This window comes from Lissotriton vulgaris, chromosome 5, assembly GCF_964263255.1.
Source record: "Lissotriton vulgaris chromosome 5, aLisVul1.2, whole genome shotgun sequence".
Taxonomy (NCBI): domain Eukaryota; kingdom Metazoa; phylum Chordata; class Amphibia; order Caudata; family Salamandridae; genus Lissotriton; species Lissotriton vulgaris.
This window is the reverse complement of record NC_141693.1, coordinates 1,208,304,995-1,208,329,158: the sequence shown is the minus strand read 5'-3', so window position 1 is coordinate 1,208,329,158 and position 24,164 is coordinate 1,208,304,995. Positions and strand designations below refer to the sequence as shown.

The window sequence follows — 24,164 nt, the reverse complement described above, 5'->3', positions numbered from 1 at the left end:
CCCCCTTGCCCTGCAATTTACACTCTGGCACTAACACTATCTGTTGTCAACAGACGGAGTAAAAACGTGCGCCCTCAAACAAGAACTTCCATTATTGAAGCTAACCTTACCTCAAGCTATCAACTTGGTAGGTTCCCCTAATTTATAAACACCATAGGCCCCTATCACTTGCCTCCAATATTGGAATCTTTCACTAAACACAAGCCTCACTTGTTCACGGCTTACCTACAATCTCCCATTCACCGCGACTCACCAACCCAATGAGTACCCATCACCAACCCTCCACCAGAATATGGATGACCAATCACAGAAGTTGCATGGATTTCAGAAGTTGCGCATGGAATGCTCACGCCTCACGGCACCACTGCGTTTCCGAATGCAAAGTCTGTTGTTACAATGTGAGCGCTGACTATACATTGACTATTTATATCTTTATTTCTCTCTCTTTTCTCTTCCTCTCAAAAACAGGTGTTATAAATAATTGTGTTCAGGCAAAATCAATTTTCTTGTCCTGATGATGATCCCGTGATACTTGAGCTGGGGATCGAAACGTCGACCTTAGAGTAATTCATACATGTACTTTTATGATACTATTTGGTGTGTGAATGACTCCAGGATACACTGCTAAATGTATATCTGATACCATGACCTGCTAGCTCACCTTGTTTGCCTGAAACTTCCCTCACTTACCTTTACCTTTACCCCTTTGTCTTCTTCTCACTGCTTGGCACAGGACTGTGCCCCAGTATAACCCTCACTTCTTGGGTTATTTGTTGTATCTCTTTGATTACAAACTTATTGAATAATAAATATTCCTTGGCCGGCCGGTCAAGGATCATAAACTATATAGAATTCCATTGTGATCTATATATATCAGTATCCCTTATTCTTGTATGCTCAGGACCACTTGTTGTTTTGAAAATACTTGCCGCCCATGGTCCCGAGTGATTAAATGGGTTCCCCTTGTCCTTCTTGATGATGGGTACTTCAATGGGGGCTATTTTTGCCACCAACCTGGCTATACTCTTTATGGAAAAAATTGAGACCAACACCATACTGACTTCTTCCAACCCCTTCTCGTCTCGTATTGCCAATTGGAGACGTTACATAGACGATATTTTTTTAATCTGGAATAACGACCGTGACAGCTTTAATCAGTTCATTCATTGGCTCAATAATAATTGTTGCGGACTCACATTCACCAGTACTGTTTATGCACACTCAATCCCCTTCCTGGATCTTACAATTTATGAATCGGAAGGTTCACTACACACCAAATTATATCGCAAACCTACTGAGAGGAATACACTCTTAAGCTACAATAGCAATCACCCCAGGGCACTTAGGGATTCTCTACCCTACTCCCAATTCCTCCGCATTAGACGCAATTGCTTCGAAAAGGAGGATTATTTCAGGGAAGCCATCGTCCTGTCTAACAAACTTAAGGATAGGGGTTACCCCAGTAGACTGGTCAGGAGAGCACTTAAATGTGCTTGGTATTGTCCAAGGGAGGTTCTCCTTTGCCCTAAAGAAAAAGATTTGAACGCTAGAATAGCATGTGTAACTACATTCTCACCAGTTTCTAATGCCCTAAAAAAAGAGTATAATCAAACACTGGCCCATACTCAATGCTGGCAACTTGCAGATCTATCGTCCCTTATTTGCCTTCAAGAAAAGCTCCAACTTAAAAGACCATCTGGTTAGGGCCGCACTTCCCAGCCCCCCCACACGTGACACGCTAGATTCCCTTAGGAACCAAACACCACTGATGGGGCATGCTAAATGTGGATCTTGTAACGTTTGCAACTTCACTATGGAAGGTAAATCGTTCATTTTTAATAATGTCACCATTAACTGTGAATCCTTCATAAATTGTAAAAGCAGTGATGTGATTTTTCTGATCCAATGCCCATGCAGGCTTGTATTTGTGGGCCAAACCAAGCAAAAAGTGAACACCCAGAACGGCCAGCATCGCAGCAGAATCCATTGCAAGACCCCTAACGCCCCCCTGGTGGACCACTTTACGGAGAAAGGACACACTGACACTGATTTGAAATAGACTGTCCTCAAATCTTTAAGATTGCCACCACATGGAGGAGACATTGACCATTTGCTTAACAGAGAGGAATTGAAATTAATCCTTCTCATGGACAGTATCAGAAATGGACTAAATCGTAATGAGGATTGGACCTCGCTTCTCTAAACCTGGTTTGATACCTCTGAATGTTCCTACTGTTGTCACTACATCTTGCCAGGTTCTGCTAACATTGCTGAAATGTACAAATTGTAATGCCTTGGCACGCAGACAATTACATTGAACAGGATCTGTCTATGTGCATTGTATATTATTCAGTCACCTTCACTGCGCCTTATTGATTCACTCACCCTCACCGCGTCGTATTATTATAAATACATTAGTTCACATTCCCTCACAGCGCCGTACCTTCTACCCCACTACAAGATGGCCGCCATTTCTCACTCCTTTGCCCATCCCAAAATGGCCACCACAGGGCTGACTCCCGCATTTCCGCCTCCCCCATCATGGCCGCCCGGTTATTTCATCACTGCACGCTTAGCAGCATCTCTCTGACCGGTGCTACCGTGCCCAGCAGACGCCTTCGGATGTTCCACCGAGAACACTAAGGTAAGCGCCATCATCTGCTACACCTCCGCTGCATTATTCTTGCCGGTTGCCCTCTGCGGCTCACTGTCTTATTTTCTACAGGTCCAGCCTTATTACAGGCTCACCACAGGTCATTTCCGCAAACTCCATTCTGGAATCGGACCGCTTAACCCCAGCACTAGGTTCCATTGAGAACACTAAGGTAAGCATCCTCTCCCCCACCGCTACACTAACGTAGCATTATTCTTGCTGGTTGCCCTCCGCGACTTACTCCTATAAATCCCACAGGTCCGTCCTTCACAGGCTTACCACAGGCCACTACCGCTTATTTCCCTCCGGATTCGGACCGCTCAACCAGAGCACTAGGTAAGCGGCTCACCAGTGACTCTCACACGACGCCCCCACCTCCCACTACAGTGGTTTAACCTCCTTCTTCCTCACTAATTTTCCAGGTTCCGACCCTCCGTGGACCACTACCACTCCTTACATCCTCAGTTCTCGGGCCAAGTACCTTCTAATTACGTGGTAAGCGCCTTGACCCTTAATCGCTCCTTCCCATTAGGTTGGGGTTTTCATGCTCCTTACCTATTCCTCTCTCCCTCTAGGTTACTACCACCTTGATCCTCACCCTAGCTGCGGTCCTCATTATGGCCAACTGCCTCGTTACTTCCCTTTAGGTAAGCATCCTCGCCCTGCTCACCATCATGGTTATCCCCGGTAGCCATGCTGGCCCATCCTTGAGCACCTCTTTCCTCTCGCCCCCATAGCCCATTGATTCACGCCGCGCCGCCTCCAGGCCCTTGGTTACCCGTGGAATTAGTTCCTCGCTCCTACTCCTGTTCTCTGCATCCAGGTAATCCCCTCCTGCCTGTCACCTCCCTTGGTCCCCTGGGGGGTCCACGTGCCCCTTAGTAACTGGATAATTATCCCGCTGCGTCACCTTTGTGTGGAGCACTCTCCTCTCACCCCACGACCCACATAGTACCACATACAATATCTCATTATCACAGTCACTGAAGTCTAGGTTGAATGTCACCAGACAGGACACTCACCAACACGTATGGCAGGTTGTCACCTTAAGGCATGTCGTGCAATCGGTTATGTTATGCAATGAAGGTAGAGGTGAGAGTTTAAACAAATATCCCTTGTGTCTCTTTGTTTCCCTATTTTTGATTACAGGCTTGCACTTTCAGGCATTACATTGGTTGTCCTGATGATGGTCCTTCATTCCTACAGGATTGAAACGCCGTCGACAGTAGATGTAGTTTAAACACCAGTTCCCCATTGTGTGACATAATTATGTTTTTACTATATGAGAAAAGCTAGGATATTAGATTCCATATGTACTAGCTTCTCACAAAAGAAAGATTGCCTGATGAACCTTTTAGCCTTTTTGTTTGTCTAGCCCTGTTGTATGCTGTGGATACAGGACTGTGTCCCACTTCATATTTTTTGTGTTTGATATTGCCTTGCATTATTTTCATTGATTAAATCCTAGGGTCCGGCTGGACACCTTACTTATTATAGTGCCTGTAATTATTCATTAGCTGTCACATCCTCTCCTGTCAAGGACCGTTGTTCCAAGATAATCATTTTAAAAAGGGCCACCTGCCCAAGCATAGGCAATGGGAGTTTTCGCCAGCCCGCAACATCTCGCTTTAACCGAGTCAAAGGAGGGAGAAGGTTCCTCACGTATCGAACCGTAGGGTCTATGGAAATATAAATTCCGAGATATTTGAATCCCTCTTGTGCTATTTGGATAGGACAGTTACGAGGCATCTCACCACTGAGAACGTACACGTAGGATTTCGCCCGATTAATGACCAAACCAGAGTTTGGAGGAGGCCATAACATCACAGAGTACCATTAAAGATTTCTTGGGGAAGGTCAAATACAGCAGAATGTCGTCCGCATATAAGGAAATACGATCCTCAAATTGCGGCGACCAATTAATGCCCCTCATCGAATGTTCCCAGAGGACCAACCGCCGCAAGAGGCTCCAGAGCCAACGCGAATAAAAGAGGAGACAATGGGCAACCCTGACGAGTACCTCGCCCGAGACAAAACGGCTCCGATAGGCGACCATTAACTACGATCTGGGCAAGAGGGTCTGCATAGAGAAGGTGCACCCAGCTAATGAAATCTGAACCGAAACCAAATTTATTCAGTACCGCCCACAGATACGGCCATTCAACAGTATCGAACACCATTGTGGCGTCCAATGACGCCAAAATGGCCGGCTCACGTAGCGTAGAGGCCCTTGCAAGGACCCCATGAAGACGCCTAAGGTTAAGTGCCGTATTTCTGTGTGGAATAAAGCCAGACTGGTCTGGGTGAACCGGATCGCTAATAACCTTTATCAGTCTATTAGCCAACAACTTAGCAAGAATCTTAGGTTCAGAGTTCAACAGTGAGATCAGCCGATACGAGGCTCACCTATTTTTCGGTTTTCCCTCCTTATGGATTACGACAATCGACGCCAATCTCTGATCACGGGGGAGGAGACCACGATCTCGGGACTCCAGGAACATGTCTCTCAAGTACGGAGCAATCCTATCCGGGCAAAGCTTATACAGTTCAATCGGTAGACCATCGGGACCCATCGCTTTACCTGAATTCAGGGAGCGCATTGCTAATGCTACTTCATCAGCAGAGATCTTACTATCCAGGAAGTCCTGGTCCGCCTCGGTCAGACACAGGAGAGCGATATCTCGCAACAACAAGCTTGAATCTTCCTCCGGCCTATCCGACACGGAAGAGTACACAGAGCGAAAATGTTCGGCAAAGCATGCCACTATCCCTTGCGGGTCGGTGACCAGAGCCCCATCTTCCATCTCAATTTCGTGTACCACACGACTAGCTCTGTCCTTCCTATCTAACCATGCGATTAATTTGCCAGCTCCCGACTAAGAGCCTTCGCACCATCCATTACCAACGTTCTGTAATCCGACTGCTTTAAGTGCAGGACATGCAATCTAGAGGGGGTAACCTCTCGCTCCAATTCCAATTCCAAAGCAGCTATCTCCGTTTCCATCCTAACCACATCCTCTTCCTTCTGTTTTTTAACAACAACAATTAAAGAGAGAGCCTGACCTCTAATCACTGTCTTAAAAGCCTCCCATAACGATACAGAGGAAGAGACCGACCCCTCATTCTCTTGGAAATAATGGTCCAATGCCTTAATTAGTGAACTGCGAGTCTTGGGATTCCGGAGATACAAGGGTTAATGGGAGCTACCCTCCCCCCAGAGCCCGATGCCAGTTCAAACCAAACCCAAAGTGGGGAGTGATCGGAAATACCCCGAGCCATATGTCTGATCTCAGCAATATAGGACGCCTGTGCAGCTGGCACTAACACATAGTCTATCCTGGAGAGACTACCATGGGCACCAGAATGAAAAGTGTATTGTCGTTGAGTAGGGTGTAGCAACCTCCAGCCGTCAACCAGGTCCATTGTGTCAATGAAGTCAGGCAACCAACCCTGAGCCCCCTTGAGAGCCCGAGGTGGGTGCCTGTCCAATTCTCCAGATACCACTGCATTAAAGTCACCCCCCAGGGAGATCTAGTAGAACCCGTCCCAAATCAGCAAAAGTCGTAGACTGCAGGCCAGGAGGAACATAAACAGACACAAGGGAAAGCACCCAGCGCTCCCACCTTCCAGAAACCGCAACATAGTGCCCTCTTTCATTCAGAACCGAGGACTCCACTTCATATTGAAAAGAGTTCTTAAGGAGAATTACAAACCCCCCGGGACCCAGATGAGAACCCCGCATGAGCCACCAAACGATATCCCTTTCTATTCATGGCATGAAACATATTACCCACTAAATGGGTTTCTTGAAGTAAAACTGCATCCGGAGAGTGTCGCTTCAGGAGCTGCAACACCACCCCGCGTTTGATCTTGTCCCCCAGCCCATTCACATTCCAGCTCATCAACCTCAATTCCCTACCCCCCACCATAAAACAGAATGAAAACCCCATCCCCCCTCCAAGTCTCTCACATCAATGAAAATGACTTGCAATATAGTGCCTTGCTGAAAAACGAAACTGAAGATCAACACCCCCACCTCCCCTTCCCAAACAACCCGTTACAATACCCCCCACCCTGCATCCCTGCTTACGACCATAGAGCCACCCCAACTCGCAGTGTGCCTGTCGCCCCCACATTTACAAAAAGACAAGCTGTGGAGGAGAGAGACCCTCCGGTAGCCCAACAAATCCCCCCATTCAATCTGCATGAAACTACACCTTAGTTTAGAACCCACACAATCGGACATACCCTAGCAACCCCAGGGACCGGGCATTCGATATTCATTCCTGATCCATATGTTCGCCTTCAGCCCCACCAGATTGTCCCCCCAAATCTTGCTGGGCCGGCAAAGTGTCCAACCAATCGGCCACCACTTCGGGCTTATCGAACAAATAGGTCGTTTCATTGTGTTCAGTCCTCAGCTTGGCCGGAAAAAGCATGGCATATTTGAGACTCATGTCACAAAGTCTCCTTTTCACCCCCAGAAAACGGAGTCTTTGTTTTTGGACCGCCTGTGTGAAGTCCGGATAAAAGCTGATAGATGAGTTCTCGAACTTCAGGGGCCCACCCGCTCGAGATGCCTGGAGGATAGCGTCCCTATCTTGGAAATTAAAGATCCGTGCTATAATAGGCCTCGGCGGGGTGCCCACTTTCGGTCTTCCACCAGGAACCCTGTGTGCTCTTTCCACAGTAAAGAACTTACTCAGTCCCTTGGGCTTTAGATGGTTGATGATAAGGTCTTCAATAAAGAGATTGGCCGCTTGATCCTCCGCCTTTTCCGGAACTCCAATTATACGGACATTGTTCCTTCGGGCCCTCCCTTCAAAGTCCTCAAGGCGACGGACAACAGTGTCATTCGAGGCACTCAAGTTCCGAACCTCTGTTTGCAATTCGACGACGTCGTCAGTTAGACTCGATGTCTTAATATCTAACGATTTGACCTTCTCATTTGTCTTTGTGAGGTCCGTGCGAATCAGATTCACATCAATAGCTACCGTGTCCAACTTATGTGCCAGGGTCTCCATCTGATTACCAAGGGACGACCTGATACCGTCAATGGCGGCCATGACGTCCTGCAACGTCAGTTCAGTTGTCGGAGCCGAGGAATCCTTCACCTCCTCCTGCGACTTACCAAGTCCGCCGGGTATACCGATCCATGACATTGGACTGGGTATATCCACCCATCCTGGTGGTTTTCAACCTCTGCTTGTCCCCCTCCGATTTGCTCACCATTTCAGAGCGTTCTCGAGTCGGTGTCCAAGTCAGGAGAGCAAGTCTCCGATCCGGCAGGCAATAGATAGGGACTTTGTTACAGGATATGCTCCCAACATCTCTTATTCGCCCAGATGTAAAAGACGGAGACTGTAAAATGGCCTCCAAGCCATGCACTCAAGTCAGCCCAACGAAAGGGGAGGGATGGCGTGTCCCCAAGGCCAAAGCGTGACACGTCGTATATTGTCCAGGACGCTCAGACACTGCACAGGTGCAAGAGCCGTCGCAACAATGAGACTACTTCCGAATCAAAGAACGGTCCAAGTACCAAAACCAAAAGCGAAAGTGAGGTCGGACCGGCCGCCCTCGCTGAACCGTGCCGATGTTGTTCAATTAAACCCCGGGCACTATGCCAACCCAAGCGCCGGGCCTCCAGGAGACGTGGGCCGCAAACTTCACCACGTCACAACTCCGGCCTCCGGGGTCCGATCGGGACGCAATATTCAGCTTTCAGCTCTCCTGTGGTTCATCTACTCAGAGATGTCGACAGCAGACAGGATCAATGACAGGATATATGCGGGAGGGTACGAGGGTCTCGGGAGCCCCTTCCTCACGCGGCCATTTTGGATGCGCGCGAAGCTCCTCCGACGGATATTGGTATGTTAAATATATGTGTAAATCCGTTGGAATGTAAAGAAAATATACATTAAAGTAGCACACTTTGAAACTGGGAACAGTGGCTACATAGCAGTGGCTACATAGCACAATGTTGCATAAGGGTAAGTATATTTTTTTTAGTAGTGAAAAGGAATTGTTTTTTAACTAAGCAAGTAAATGGAAAACATAATATAGCAAAGAGTTTGTCGAGTGCTTTTGTTAGTGTTCCGTTAATTTGACAAATAATACATTGGTATGGCAGATCAGAGGCCTGGGCATGCTTAGTGAAGCAGCAAATCAGGAAAATGGTCCTTGCCTGTCAAATGCTAGTAATCTGGAAACCCAAGACTCATTTTACCAAATCTGACAAGCAAAGCTATAATTTTCTGTGCACAACCATGAAACAAAACATTCCTGATTCACGTGGGATCACTCACTATAAAATTGAAGCATGCTAAGTTTTCTGATGTGTGAACGACATACCCATGGTAGGATCATTGCTGCAGTCTTCCATTTCAGTGCCATGTTGATCAAAAGAATCAGAAACTGGTCGTTCTTTCCTTATACAGTCAGTGTTGCGAAATGTAAATCCTGTGGAGTAAGTCAAGAGCAAACGAACCATTACAGCTTTAAAACAATACAAAATATACAAAAGTAAGTAAAAAGGTTCAGCAATGAGTTGACTTCCATAGGTACACTGTGAACTGAATTGTGTGAAGGTGAATGCTCTATGATCACAGATTAGAATGTATCCGTACAAATGCACTCACTTCTACAGTGGCAAATATTTGTATAGCTTACAGGTGTTAGTTTCGTCACTAGAAGAGTGGAACTTTGCAAGGAAAGCTAGGTCCTATGGAATACAAAGTTTTGACTGTCTCTCATGCAGTACAAACAAAGCGCAATGACAAAACAAGTCAACATAAGTCATCAGCTAAATGTTCTTGCTGGGTCTTTGGTTATTTCGGATCATTGACATAATATCGGAGCCAATAATATACTTTAACATAAAATTTGTGTCAAAAATATTGTTTCCCTATCCATATAATGATAAGTACAAAAATATTTTCAAAAGATATCGTTGTACATTAATATTGTTAAAATACATACAAAAAGATTGTTTCCTAATATATATATATATATATATATATATATATATATATATATATATACGCTCCACAACACATCAAAATTATGATGAGAACAGGACACCCAGAGCTGCAATTTCAAAAGAGTTTTATTCGGCAGATGACAAAAGTTTCACGACGCGTTTCGCCATTACGGCTTGGTCACGCTCATCTCGTGGCGTTGGTTGCCATTATTTAAACACAACACCCTAGTGCAATAGATTACCATCACAATAACTGGTGGCAGCCATCTTGTAACATGTTATTTACTTACAGTCATCTATCTAATGATCAAATAATCAACATTGTGCCTCTTATATTTGCAAAATGGGTCAGAAAACATAAAAACATAAAAATTCATGTGATTATCTGCAATAGTGTCATTACAAAATTTCGTAAGAAACTTATTCTTCATATAATGCCGTGTATCCAATACAGCAGTACTTACACAGTCTTATAGTCACAGAGCTGTTTGGATCGTTTTGTGAATAAACACTGCTAAAATATCGCTAAGCCGGAGTCCTACGTGAAGTGGCCCGTGATTGGTAGCTACGTTCCGACTCCTATGTTTGTTTACGTTCTTCATGCAACAACGACATTATGATAATTTATTGCGGCATAAACGACGCTTATGCAGAATTAATATAATGATTTATATATAAAGTCGTAAATCTTAAATATTGTAATATATACCATTAATATAATGTTAAATATATCTCACTAATATTTAATACTACATAATCTATATAAATACATATTTATGTAAGCACACACACACATATATATTATATAACACATTTTTTTTTAGAATATATATTTAAAAATGTTTTGTTTAATTATTTAAATGCACCACTGTAAAAAGCAGACCATATATATATATATATATATATATATATATATATATATATATATATATATATATATACATCAAAAGCAGGAACCCAATTTGGAATAAGGCCGCCCAGAGGTGAGATAAGCTTTTTAATGACAGTTTGCCAGCAGGAGCACTTCGTAAAACACACACCTTCAGTCAGATTGCCAGACGCGTTTCAGAACACCAGTCCTTTCATCAGTGGCATGTGCGGTGACAGGAAGTGGCGCTTAAAGTTCATGCACAGTCATAATTATTCACACCTGCCTCAAGAGGGTGTGGCCCCACGGCATTCTGGTCTTTGTAGTGCATGACATTTTCCCCCAAGTGGGTGCGTCTCCTCCAGTCCAAAAGAAAACCTTTTACAAGTGCACCAAGTTCACGAAGGCACATGCCCTGCATGAAAGCCATTGAGCTTCAAACTGGCTCCCCCCTGCTACAGGCTCCAGCTTGCCTCTGTTCCGCAGTTCGCAGCTTCTTGTGGTGCTGCGCTGGACCCGCAAATGATGCACTACAAAGACCAGAATGCCGTGGGGCCCACAGTGAAGTCATGAGTGATGTCACTGACAATGTCATGAGTGATGTAATATGTGACGTCATCAGCAGTGCATTGCGGGCTCGCGAGTTATAGTTCGCTGAACTAACTATAACCGGGGAATTTCAAAGGTTTTGTATGAGTGAAATGTCCAGCTAACTATACCATGTGTGAAACCTATGGTTTTTTCAATGAATTTGCAAGGTTTTTTAAATGCCAATTCCTAACTATAACGTGTGTGAAACCTATGTTTTTTCCAGTGAATTTGCAAGGTTTTTTAAATGCTAATACCTAACTATAACGTGTGTTAAACCTATGTTTTTTTCAGTGAATATATATATATGCAATCTTTCCAAAGAAAAGATGAGAGGCCACAAGGGGAGTAGGGAACAAGCAAGCCGTTTATTTCAGAAGTCCCAGCAATGGCGAATGCATTTCGGCGTGATAGCCTTCTTCAGCGCCTTCCTCTTGAACGAACCATTCCCTAATGAGCTCCTCCTGTTAATAAATACCTGTAGGCACTGAGTTCCCTCCCCCTAATGCGTTCAGCACAGCGATGACAGTCCCTGTTGATTGTTGCGGACTCCAAATCCCAGCATGCACAGTCTCGGCAAAGTCAGGTAGCTGGTGTGGGGGGTGGAAAAATTGTAGTTTTGTGCCCGCTGCAGGAGGGCTGGGTGGTCGAAAGAACAACGGACATCACGGTGCCAGTCCTGTGTCCCCTCTGACTGCAGTGCCCATCCTCCCAGGTCAGACGCGAAAGAGGGGCAGTCAAATGAGAGACAGTTTGCCCCGTATATATATATATAAAATCTAATCAGTAACCCGGAGTGACAAGAGCGAGGTGCCTGAAAGGAGAAAACCGGATGGTGCGTTGCCTGTTGTGTGCGCTCCTGAGCTCATGGGTAATTTGTTGAACAAAATAAGGACACAGCGGTCCTGCCGTAAGGAGGATCACCATCCTTGGAGGGCGAGGAGGCTGCAAGCTCGGACCTGTTCTCGGGCATGATATGCAGCACAGACAACAAGGTGAATTACTTGCTCTTTGAGGTCTGGGGCCCACTCAGGGCAAATTTAGTTATAGTGCAGGTTAATGCACATGGGACTTACTCAAAGGCAAACAACTGTTCTTAATTGGACTAAAAGTACCAGCATGCACTAAAAATGAAATGCACGCAGCAATATAATTAAAATGTGCTTGCAGAACTTCCGGTGTGCCTAATTTGCATATTGAACTTTGATAAAGAGGGAGATCCTTGAAACGCGTCAGGTCTAATCAGTAACCCGGAGTGACAAGAGCGAGGTGCCTGAAAGGAGAAACCCGCATTGTGTGTTGCCTGTTGTGTGCACTCTTGAGCACATGGGTAATTTGTAATTTGTTGAACAATATATATATATATATATATATATATATATATATATATATATATATATATATATATATATATATATATATATATATATATATATATATATAACATTTTTACATGAAGGATAACAAATATTAACAATTCAATTCCAAAACATTAAATAAAATACTTAACAAATAAGATACAAAAGCAAAAAAACATAGAAAATTAAAAACACTTATAAATACTATAAAATAAACATTATTACCAAATATCAACAATATATATATATTTTTAATATTATTTAAAAATGTGTGTTGTCTGGGAATAATATACACCAGTGTTTCCCAAACTGGGGATCCTGGACCCCCAGAGGTCCGTGACACATTTCCAGGGGGTCCACAGGCAGCAGTTTTAAAAGCACTGCAAAGTTCTTTGTAGAATTAGCAGTTTTCAAGCAACAATAAAAGTGTCAAGATAACACGAGTGATTAATATACCTGCTGGAGAGAGATGAGTTTTGTTCAGTGGCAGGTATGACTTATCTAATGTAGTTGCACAGAGGGTTAATATGCCTGATGCAAAGAACGTGTATCATGCATTTTAAAAAACAGTATTTTATGTGCATAGGTCAGTGGGTTGCTGCTTTTGTCACAGAGATTATTTTGTTACTCTGCAGCTCATAAGAGACAATCATAATCTAACACAGTGTCCTATAAACGGTCCTATAAACGGTCATCAGAGCTGCTTGGCACAAGTTAGTAACTTATGTTTTTCCCCAGTCTTTCATTATCCTGATGCTGTTGTACAAGTTATTTACCTTCGGTAACGATGTGTCTGGTAGAGACGATTCTAGCCGCAGATTCCTTAACGTAGAATTATCCCCAGGGGTGAGACTGGATCCGGAATTTTTTTGCCCAACATCCCTGCGTGCCGGCATCATGCGACTCCACCCAGGCATCGTCCGCGTACGTGGCGTCAGAGAGGTCACATAAGTCCCACCCCGGCACGCCTACATCAGTTTCCTTTGGTGAACTTTTCCGTACCACAATGCGAAGCCATCAGACACAACTGTGGTATTATGGAAAAAGTGCACGAAAGAGCAGTAAAAAGTGAAAAAAAGAACAGTGACGAACAACACAATAAGAAACAGAGACAAAACTGCAGCAGCCAAAGGCAGGGAAAGAAAAATGACAGAGTACAGCCCCAAACAGCCACAGCGCCATGATGTACGCAGCCCCCTCTGCAGACAAGGAACGCATGCAAAGTTGTCACGACAACATACAGTAGGACTACAACCCCAACCAGGAACAACGAAGGCGAAACTGGTCTCAAGACAAACAGGATTGACAAATCTCCAGGGGGACCCCATCACGGACTGCGGCCACTTCCCCAAGGGACAAGGGCACGATGAGATGACCCCAACCCAGAAGGTAGCAGAGGTACCAGAACCCTAGTAACCATGGGGAGAGGGAGGGGGGTAGAGAAGGCAAGCCCCCAACCTGGACCAGAGCAGAGGGGCACAGGAAAACATAAAACTTCATACTCCAAAGAGTCAAGAGGAGGAAGGAACAAAAACAGAACAAATCATCCTGTTAAAAGAGCAAAAGAATGCACTCACAGAAGATACCACTGGGCGGCAAGTGCAGAAGACCAAGCCTAATACCCTCACAGAACGGGGAGGAAGTGCGGGTCGTGAAGGAATCTGCGGCTAGAATCGTCTCTACCAGATACATCGTTACCGAAGGTAAGTAACTCGTACATCTGATAGAGACTACTAGCCACAGATTCCTTAACGTAGAATAGATACCCTAGCCATACCCACAGGGAAGGAGGGTCTGCGAAAGGGTCCCACCGGCCTGAACATAACAGAGGGCCCCACAGGGGACCAGGCCAACGGACAAGGCAAAGCACTCGTCCCCGCAGGCAAAGGGAACCCCCATAGCAGAACGCCACCGATTCCACGGGGGCGGGGGACGAAGAAAGGAGAAAGAGGAAGCCTATTCCTGCCAACAGAGGAATCAAGGCAAGGCAAGGGGAGGCAGAGGCACCCCAAGTCCTTACGGGGCTACAAAACGGCCATCCAAGGCCAATGCAAGGAAGGGGACGAAGAGCAACCCAAAGGCTTCAAGGAGACAGGGAGAAAGAACAGCCCGGGACACACAGGAAAACCAGTAGGCTGTGTCCCAAAAGAGGGAGGAACACAAGAACCTACCCAACTCTCAGGCCAGCGAACATGAGGGTGAAGAAGGCCCGGACACACCACAGAGAGGAGTATGCACACATGACCCACAAGGAGCAGACCAGAGTCACGACCCAGGCCGCAGACAGCAGGTCAGACCTGACTAACAACACAGCAACCCCAGAGAAGGACACCTCGGGGCGCCACCTAGGCATTCACATCCAGCACAAGGAAATTGCACCTGCAAGTACATAATCGCCATGGAGGGCAGAGGCCTGAATGCGACCACAACTCCCCAGCACATAACGAGCTATATAACAGCTACCAGTACCCCACATAGGGTATGTTAGTCCTAAACATGGGAACCCTCTTAGGAAGAAACTTCTGCAGCAGAGGACACCCGAAAGAGCTACGGGGGGAAAAAATACGCAGAAGATTTGTCAAGCAGCCCAGAGAAGAACAGGAGGCTTAATCTCAGGGCGAACCTGGTGTAAACAACCTTCAACAAAACACACACAAGAAGGGCTGGCCAGCAGCCAACAGAGCCACAGTCCCAACAAGAGGACTCTCAGGCACTAGAAGCACACAGGGCACACAACGGGGGCGACTCGCCCCAATGAAAGGACAACTCACAAAAATCCAGAGCAACCCACAGGTTACTGAGGAGGAGAAGGAGTAGGAGGAGGAGGAGGAGGAAAGAGGAGGAGGGGAGGCCGAAGAACCGCCAAGAACCTCCGGATGGTTGAGTCTGTCGGTGCGTGGAACAAGAGGGTGCCATCAAAGGGAAGATCCACCAGCTGTTCCCGCACATTCGCCGGGAACACACTGTCCAGAAGCCAAGCATGGCAACGAAGGGCAACAGAAGAAGCAATGGCACGACCAAGCACCTCCGAGATGTCCGGAGCGGAGGGAAGAATAAACGCTGCCAGCTCCTGGCCATCTAACGCATGGTGGCGCAAGTCCACACTACCACCCTCCTGAGAAGCTGCAGATCCAACAGGTTCCGCCCAGTCCCACAAGCAAGATGTGGCCCTAGCCAACACACATAAAGTGTTAAGGGCCCGCAGAGCCGCACTGGTTGATGCAAACATATTGCGACCCCAGGAGTCCAGCCAACGGGCCTCCCAGGAGGGTGGAGCCAACAGCGACAGCAGGAAAGGAAAGGCAGTCCGCAAAAGGGGGCCACTGGAAGAGGGGTGGAGGGAAAGACACACCGGGTCTAGCGGCGCTGGAAGGTGCCGGTGCAGAAGGTGTTGGGGCACCAGATCCCCCGTGGCGGGGCGCCCCCAAGTCCCCTTCAGATAAGAATGAAGCGAACCTTCAAAGGGGAGCAGCAGCTCCCTCCCACCAGAGCCCTGGTGCAGAACCTCCAAAAGATGATCCTCAGGGAAATGGGCAGCCGGATCTCTCATGCGCAAAATTCCCACAGCCGTGGAAACACAGCGAGTGAAGGCCACACCCATCTCCTTAGGGCCCAGCAGTGGAAAAAGCAGCTCCTCCGTGGGTGACGGCTGCAAACTAAGACGGCCATCCCCTAGACCAAGCGTAGCGGGAAAGGGCCAGGCCCAAAAAGAAAAAAGAGGCACCGAAGAGTGGGGGACCTGCGGTTACTCCGGTGAAAATCGTGGCCGCGGCGATGGCAAGGAGCCGTCTTTTGATGACGTCGGGGAGAAAGCCACGGCGTGGTGGCCTGTCTCCTGCGAGGACGACACCAGCAGATGCCCAACCTCTGGGGAAGAGGGGTTGTCCGAAGACAAATCCACGATCTGACGCCTGTCTGGTGACCTCCAATGAGGCAGCCGCCTGCGTGGAGGAACGAGAAGCACCTGGAGAGTGACAAGGAGTCCCTCGCCAGTCTCAACCCATGGGGGGGCGAGAGAGGTCCGCCAACCCCCACAGAGGCACCAAGGCCGACTTGACCTCCGGCGAGGCAGCCGCCTGCGTGGAGGGATGAGAGGGACCCAGAGACTGACAAGGGGTCCCACGCTAGCCTCCACCCACGAAGGGACAAGAGAGGCCCACCGACCCCTGTGGTGCCACCGAGACCGACTTGACCTACGACGAGGCAGCCGCCTGAGTGGAGGTATGAGAAGAGCCCGGGAGGGACGAGGGGTCCCCTTCCAGCCTCGACCCAAGAAGGGACGAGAGGGGTCCGCCGACTCCTGTTGGTGCCGCCAGGGCCAGCAGCTGCCTGTGCCGTAGCGGCACCACCTCAGCCTAAGACAGAATCACCACCTGTCGAAAGGGCCGAGGGGGGCTCGGGGAGCCCCGGCGACCTGCCTCGACACCAAAGGGACTCCCACAGGAGTTTGTGGTGAGGCAGAGGTGCTGTGGTCCGAAGGGGGGACCCCTGAAGGGCCGCACCCCAATGGCACCACAACCTCCGAGCCTGGAGCCGCACCAGTCAGCGCCGGGGCCGAAGCAGCCGGTAATGCCACAGAGGGCCCCGCATGGTGCAAGTGATCCGCCGACATCCCAGGGGGTGAAGGAGGAGGAGGAGAAGCCAGCGAGGCCTTGCAAAGCCACCGCATATATCTCCATCTGGGCTCTCAACGCCCCCTCAACAGGAAACAGTGGATAGGGGGACGAAACGCGGGGCCGCATCACCCGCGGAGAGCCCACGCCCCCAACAGGCCGGAAACCACCCCTCGGGGACAAACTGTGACACTTACAGACAGGGGAGTGACGCTTTTGCAGCTCAGGAGAGGGATGAGGATGACGATGATGACGGCCGCTCCGAAAACCTTCCGCAGAAGCTGAGCGAAGCGAAGAAGCCGATCTGGACATGCGAGCCGAGAGAAGTATCATCCGGCGTTCCCGCTGCAACTTCGGCTTCAACCGTTGACACGCCTCGCAATCAGTGGAGCCGTGATCCTCCCCCAAGCACCACAGGCAAATGAGATGACGATCCGTCGCCGACATCAAGCATCCACAAGCCTGAAGGCTTCCGCGCACTGTTCCCACAACACACGAAAGATCGAAGGGAAAGCCTAAACAGGCCCAGAGCATGAACCGGATCCGCGCTGCACACGGAAAAGGAAAAATCTGACGCAGGCACGCCGGGGCGAGACTTATGTGACCTCGCTGACATCACGTACGTGGATGACGCCTGGGTGCAGTCGCGCGACGCCGTCCCCCCTGCGTGCAGGGATGCTGGGCAAAAAAATCTCCGGGTCCAGTCTCACGCCTGGGTATAATTCTACGTTAAGGAATCTGCGGCTAGTAGTCTCTATCAGATGAAGGAGTTTATTTGGGTGGACAGACATTTTTATTGTTAGTCAATGGTAACCACTGTGTTATGTTCTGAATCCTGAGTTAGTGCTTTTCCAAATCAAGCACTCTTTAAAAATGCCTACCAGTATGAATGACATGTGAATCCTACACGGTGTACTCCCCTTTACCTTATGTAACATTTTCGCTACACTGATTTACAAGTATGATTCATTGTCTCTATATGTGTGTGATGTAAAGTGCTCTGACATCCTACAGTGGTATGAAGGATGCTATAAAACAAATGAAATACATGTGATAGGTGTGCTATGGGGAAATGAGAGGCGTGATAATAAGGGAATCATTGAAGAACCCCAACAAAGATTGTTGTATCCTGGTGCATAGCAAGATCATCATTTACTAATCTTTAAAAGCTAATACAATTCAATATATAATGGTAAATGTGTTATAGAATGCACCATTGTATCCTAAATTTTCTTGCGGGGGAAAGCCTCCCAAAGTCCCCTTTGCAGTGGCCAGGCTCACTCACTTCACTCAGGCACTGTATGGGGACTGGTCTGAAAACATTTGCCGGGCTGCTTTGGGTTTCCACTCTGGCCCTGGCAGGAGCAGGAGCCTTGTACTGCAAAATAAAACTAACCATTTAAAATGTAATCATGGAGATGCTGTACCAACCTTCCCATTAAAATGTTCTGTTTTTTTGCAAACTCTTTCAATATAAAATACTAAAAGCCTTAGTAATTTGAGTATTTGTTTTGTGTGCACGTGTATTTATTTTTTCAGAATTACTCTGTTAATGTTTGAAAATTAAATCATAGAAATTGCTGGGGGTCCCCGGCTTCCAGTGGTGAGTCAATGGGGGTCCTCAGGAGTCAAAGGTTTGGGAACCACTGATAAACACTATTCCTGCTCCAGTTGATGCCATAGTAGAAAATGTGTAGAACTTCAGAGAGTTTAAACATAATATACCCACTCCAAACACTACAACAGTAGGGAAATCGTTGGACTTCGGAGGGGATACATTTACTAATCTCACACCAGTCTGGGCAACAGTAGGGAACGTTGGACTTTGAAGGGTTAAGATTTACTATTCCCTCTCTTGTCCGTGCAACAATAGGAAACATGTTGGACTTCAGAGGGGTTAAAATGACTATTCCCACTCCCGTCTAAGCAACAGTATGAAAAGTGTTGGACTTTGAAGGGGTAAGAATTACTATTTTGTACTTTGGAGGTTTAAAATGTACTATTTACACTCCAGACTGTACAACAGTAGGGAAAGTGTTGGACTTCAGAGGAGTTTCATTTACTATTTCTAGTCTAAGCAACCGTAGGTAAACTACTTCACTTTGAGCACATTCCATATTTGCATAACCATATCAATTAAAAAAAATATAAAACTCTTAATATTAACTTATTATATATATTATATATCTTGAAAAAACAATTCATCTAATCACATAATTCATAAACAATGTCACAATTAATTTTCAATTGAAAAATATATGTTATTTAATTATTACTTATCTTGCCACCCTATAGCTCTACATGCCTAGCAACCCATACGTGAAATATAACTAAAATAAATACGTATAACACCATTTACTTAATTGATAATCAATTAAATAACTAATTAATAGTTATTTAACATTCCACCAAACAACCCTACAAACCTAGCAACCCACGACTAAAATATTTCTAAAATAAATCAGCATTATATAATGTACATATTTAATAATCACTCCAATAATTAATACATTATTAACAATTATTAATTACTACTTAGTTAACTTCCCACCCAACAACCCAACAAACCCAGCAGCCCACACCTAAAATGTAATTAATAAATATCATTATTACACAATTTACATAATTATGAATCAATTACATATTTCATTATATATTATTAATACATTTTTAAATATCACTTAACTTACCACCCTATGCCTCTACAAACCTAGCAACTCGCAACTTAAATATAACTAAAATAAATCCGTATTACATAATGTACATAATTGATAATCACTCCATTAGTATTAAATTGATAATATTTATTAATTAAAATTTACTAAATTAACTTCTCACCCAACAGCCCTACTAGCCCAGCAACACACACCTAAAATATAACTAATAGATATTATCTAACAATTTACATAATGATCAATTAAATATTTAACTATACATTAATAATTATTATTGTTTAAATATTTAACTTCCCACCCTATACCATTACAAATCTAGCTACCCGCAATTAAAATATACCAGTAATACATAACATACATATTAATCACCCAAATAGTTAATAAGAAATTATTATTTATTTGTTCATTATTACATAATTAAATTTCCATCCTGTATCCCTACAACTAAAATATAAGTACATTAGATCAGAATTACATAATATACATAATTAACCACATTAGCGCGGCGCAAATTTTCGAGCTGTGCTGAACGTTCTTAAGAACGGGCGTGGTCATGACGGAACGGTTCCGTCATGAGCACAGCCCAACCGACGCTCATGACGGAACCGCTCCGTCATGAGCGTCGAAGGGGTTAAGATCAATCACATACTGACTAAAAAAATCATTAATTAATTATTACTTAGGGGGTTGATAACATCCTTTGGCCAAATACAATGTAAAGTTAGAAACCTAAAACAATATTTAACTATCTGCTCATTAGTAAACATATTGGTATGTGCACTTATGTAGAAGAATAAAGGTAGGTTTGCTCCTTACATGATGAAAGACTATTACAGAGCATGTGGTAATCTGATATGACGAAAAAGTATCTGTTACACCTTGAGAGTCCATATTAATAAAGCATTGGCAAAGACAACAGGTTTTGCCTATGCAAGATCTATTGGCTCTGTCAATGTTTTTGTTACATGTTGCACAACAGCACGAGCTAGTGTGCAACATTACTTAACGTTTAAAGAGATAAAACTAGTATGACATGGTCAATGCTGACAAATAGAGTTTTTTTTTAAATTAAGATGCCTAATTTCTGAAGTGCACACAATACACTTGTCGCTTAAACAATTGCATTACTCAGAAGGCAGGCCCATTTGGAGAAAAATGGATGGGGCCGGTGGGTGCTAAAGAGAAAAATTAAGGGGGTGGGTTATGGGGAGCTGGCAACAAAAGGGAAAAGCAGTGAAGGGATTAAGGGGGATCTGTGGATGGGGCAAGCAATGGGAGGTGAAGGGGGGGCAAGCAGCTATGGGAGGCAGGTAGCGATAATAGGGCAAGCAGCAACAAATGCGGGTAGAGAAAGGACAGTTGGAGGCGGCTATGGGGAAGGTAAGCAATGAAGGGAAACGCAGTGACGTGTCGGGAAGGATCTGTGAATGGGGCAAGCAACAGGAGATGAAAGGGGGCAAGCATCGACCGGAGGGAGGTGGTTGGGGGGAATAAGCCAAGCAGCAACGAATGCAGGCAGGGTTGGATTCGCAGGTAGTGATAGCCTCCAAAACTATGCAATCTGATGGAGGGCTACAGTTTAAAATGAAAAATGTACCCCTGTGGGCGCACAGACAGTACTTGGCCTAAGATCCACGGCATAGAAACACATGACGCTCGGGGAGGAAGCTGGAGGCGAAGAGGAGGAACTGTAAATAAAAAGCAGGAAAACGAGCGATGTGGGAGCCAAGTAATGGTAAGTAAAGGTAAATAATGGACAAGCTTTAAGCCCTTTCAAAGATATTTTTTTATTGCAAGACATTTTGCAAGCGGTGTCGGACTTCTGACCACCCAATTACACCCAGGGCGGTCAGACTGACCTGGGACCACCACAAGCACCAGAGATCCCTGGTGGTAGCGCAGCAGTATTGAGGCTACAATATGCTTGGTGGGGCCGCTGCGGCCCCGCCAAGCATATTACGAGTTTCCGGACTGACACACTTTTCATGGTAGTGCGACTGCCATGAAAAGTGCACAGTGAGGAAACAAAGGGGGCAGGCCCCCTTGTGCTTCACGCCATGTGGTTGCACACAGGGGGGCACAACATGTGCCCCCCTGTGCGCATGCACACCAGTACCTGCACGGCATGGACTGCAGTAGTTCATGCCATGCAGGGACTGATTTTGATGCTCCCCTTGCAGTGCCAAAGAACAGCCCGCCGGACAGGAGAAAACTATTTATCTGGCTGGTGGATCAAATATGGGTTTGGAAGTGCGGGAAAGGAGCTGCACTGCTCATGCACCACCAAACTCATAATAAGGCCTCTGGTTAACTTCTCACCCTATCCCCCTAAAAACCCAACAACCCACTATAAATTACTATTAACAATTGAATAAAACATTCTAAATCACTTAAAATTCCAAACTATACTAAAAAAATTACACAGACAAAAATAATAATACATAAAATAAATGTATGAACTAAAACACATCAGAATAATTCAATACAATATTCTTTACAACTATATTATTGAAAATGGTATTAACAACGATATTCCAAAATCGATATTATTTACCTGAAAAACAATATTCTTCTCAATTATATTTCTGCTACATGACATTTTTGTATCACAATATTATTTTTCAGATATTTCTCTCTCCCAATACTAAAATAATTTTTTTCTGTCCAAATACCGGTTATTTCTCAACCGGTAGCCTCAAACGCACAAACAATGGATTTTAGCCTGGTGAGGCTTGTCCATGCTATTGAGTGACCTGAAATCGATGTCACAAGATCAGCCACCTTAAGCTTTGGTGCTGTGTTCTTAAGCATTTAGCATTTCCTAGAATATGAGGATTCCTGAGTTCCATCTCTAAAGAGAGAGGGGTTGTAAAGATTCCATCTTAGACAGTGATGAATATGGTGTGGATGAGCTACTTATTAATAAATACTTGGTTATATTTTGCTCAACATCGTGTAGCCAGTCATAACTGGAAATCCTAAGTCAAAATAATTCACTGGCCTAATTAATAGAGTCTGGTAGTGTGGGTGCGGGCTCCCACACTGCCAAACTCAACCTCCGATCACCAGCCAGGTTACGAGTTTCCTCCTGGTCTGGCGGGCTTCGCAAAACCATGGGGCTGCTAAAGCAAGTTCCTGCACGGCATGGACTGATGTAGCTCTTGCCGGTCAGGAACAAGGGTGCATACAGACAAGGGGCACAACATGTGCTCCTCTGCATGCGCCCACCTGCAGAGGGACAACAAGGGGTCTTGAAGTGGCCCCCTTAGTTTCCTAACCGCTACACTTTAAGTATGGAGGTCTGGGGGAGGAGCCTGGACGGCGGCCAAGATGGCCGCGCGGACGCCCAGCTCTGCCGCTCGCCCTCGTCTCCCATGGTTTCCTGTCCGCGATCCTGCTCCCCAGCCGCGGCTTTGTTCAGGGGAACAGTAGCGGAGCCCGACCGTGCAACTCTGGTCCGCACATCGCCCCGGATGGCTGAAAAACGTCGTCCGGAAGTCTTCGGCCTTCAGTCCGGATAAGCCGGGACCTCGGGCTGCAGTATGGCCGCCTCAGAGTTGATAAACAACGGCGTCCATCGGCCATGATGGTCCGGAGCCCCGGGGGTGAAACTGAAACCTCCCTGACGCAGATACTAAGTGCGCTCGCAGCGCCGGACCCACAGCTTGCACGCTACAACTGTTGTCCCTTGCATCGGGGACGACACGCTGCGAGGCAGAATCCATTGCCGGATCGGATTGTAATCCAACCACGGTAAGGGGTACGTGCTGCTGTGGCTGACTGGGGCTCGACTGTGACCCTCTGGGACGCTCCTGCGACCTGCACGTTCTTTTTTAAATTTGGACTGCTACTGCGGCGGCTCTATCTTTGTTCTTTGAGCCCTGAGGTCCCGGTTGATTGCCTGGGGTGTGATGGCGCCTACAATGGGAGATGTCTTGTTGGCCATTCATGACCTGCACGCTACCCTAAAAGATCTGGGGACGACTGTACGCCCTGTGCAGCTGATGCCTTCTCCTACTGTGGCGCACCAAGTCGCGGCTGTGTGCAGTAAAGAGTGTCTGCCCTCCTTATCCCCGACGACCGCAGTGGTTGACTTTCAGGAGTGTGTGCCGCCGGATGGGAAGTCTGGGGACCATTATGCCTGGGATGATGTGCCTACGACCCTCTTCAATCTACTACCGGCTCCTTTGTTTTCCGACCATGGGCGCCGTGCACCACCACCGACTACTGTGATGCCTTGGAGAGCTGTCCCTTTGCTACTAATGTGGTTTTTGCTGGGGCTTTGTGTGGCCTCAACCGCTACTCTTGGTGCACTGCGTCTCACTACGCGCGGATTGGGTGGCATGCTGACTTTTATCCGATCTGGTCAGGGCTGACCGCTGCTACGACATCTCCTGAGTGACCTTGGTGCCGAAACGGAACGTTGTTCG

General features: G+C 46.4%; 1 protein-coding gene across 1 annotated transcript in view; it reads right to left on the bottom strand.

Annotated features, from left to right (window-relative positions):
* LOC147712287 (uncharacterized) overlaps positions 1-24,164 on the bottom strand; it is a 215,507-nt gene that overhangs the window by 52,489 nt on the left and 138,854 nt on the right. Inside the window, exon 7 of the mRNA XM_086923018.1 lies at positions 9,005-9,112. Coding sequence (XP_086779144.1) covers positions 9,005-9,112 — 108 coding nt within the window. The remainder of the gene's footprint in view (positions 1-9,004; positions 9,113-24,164) is intronic.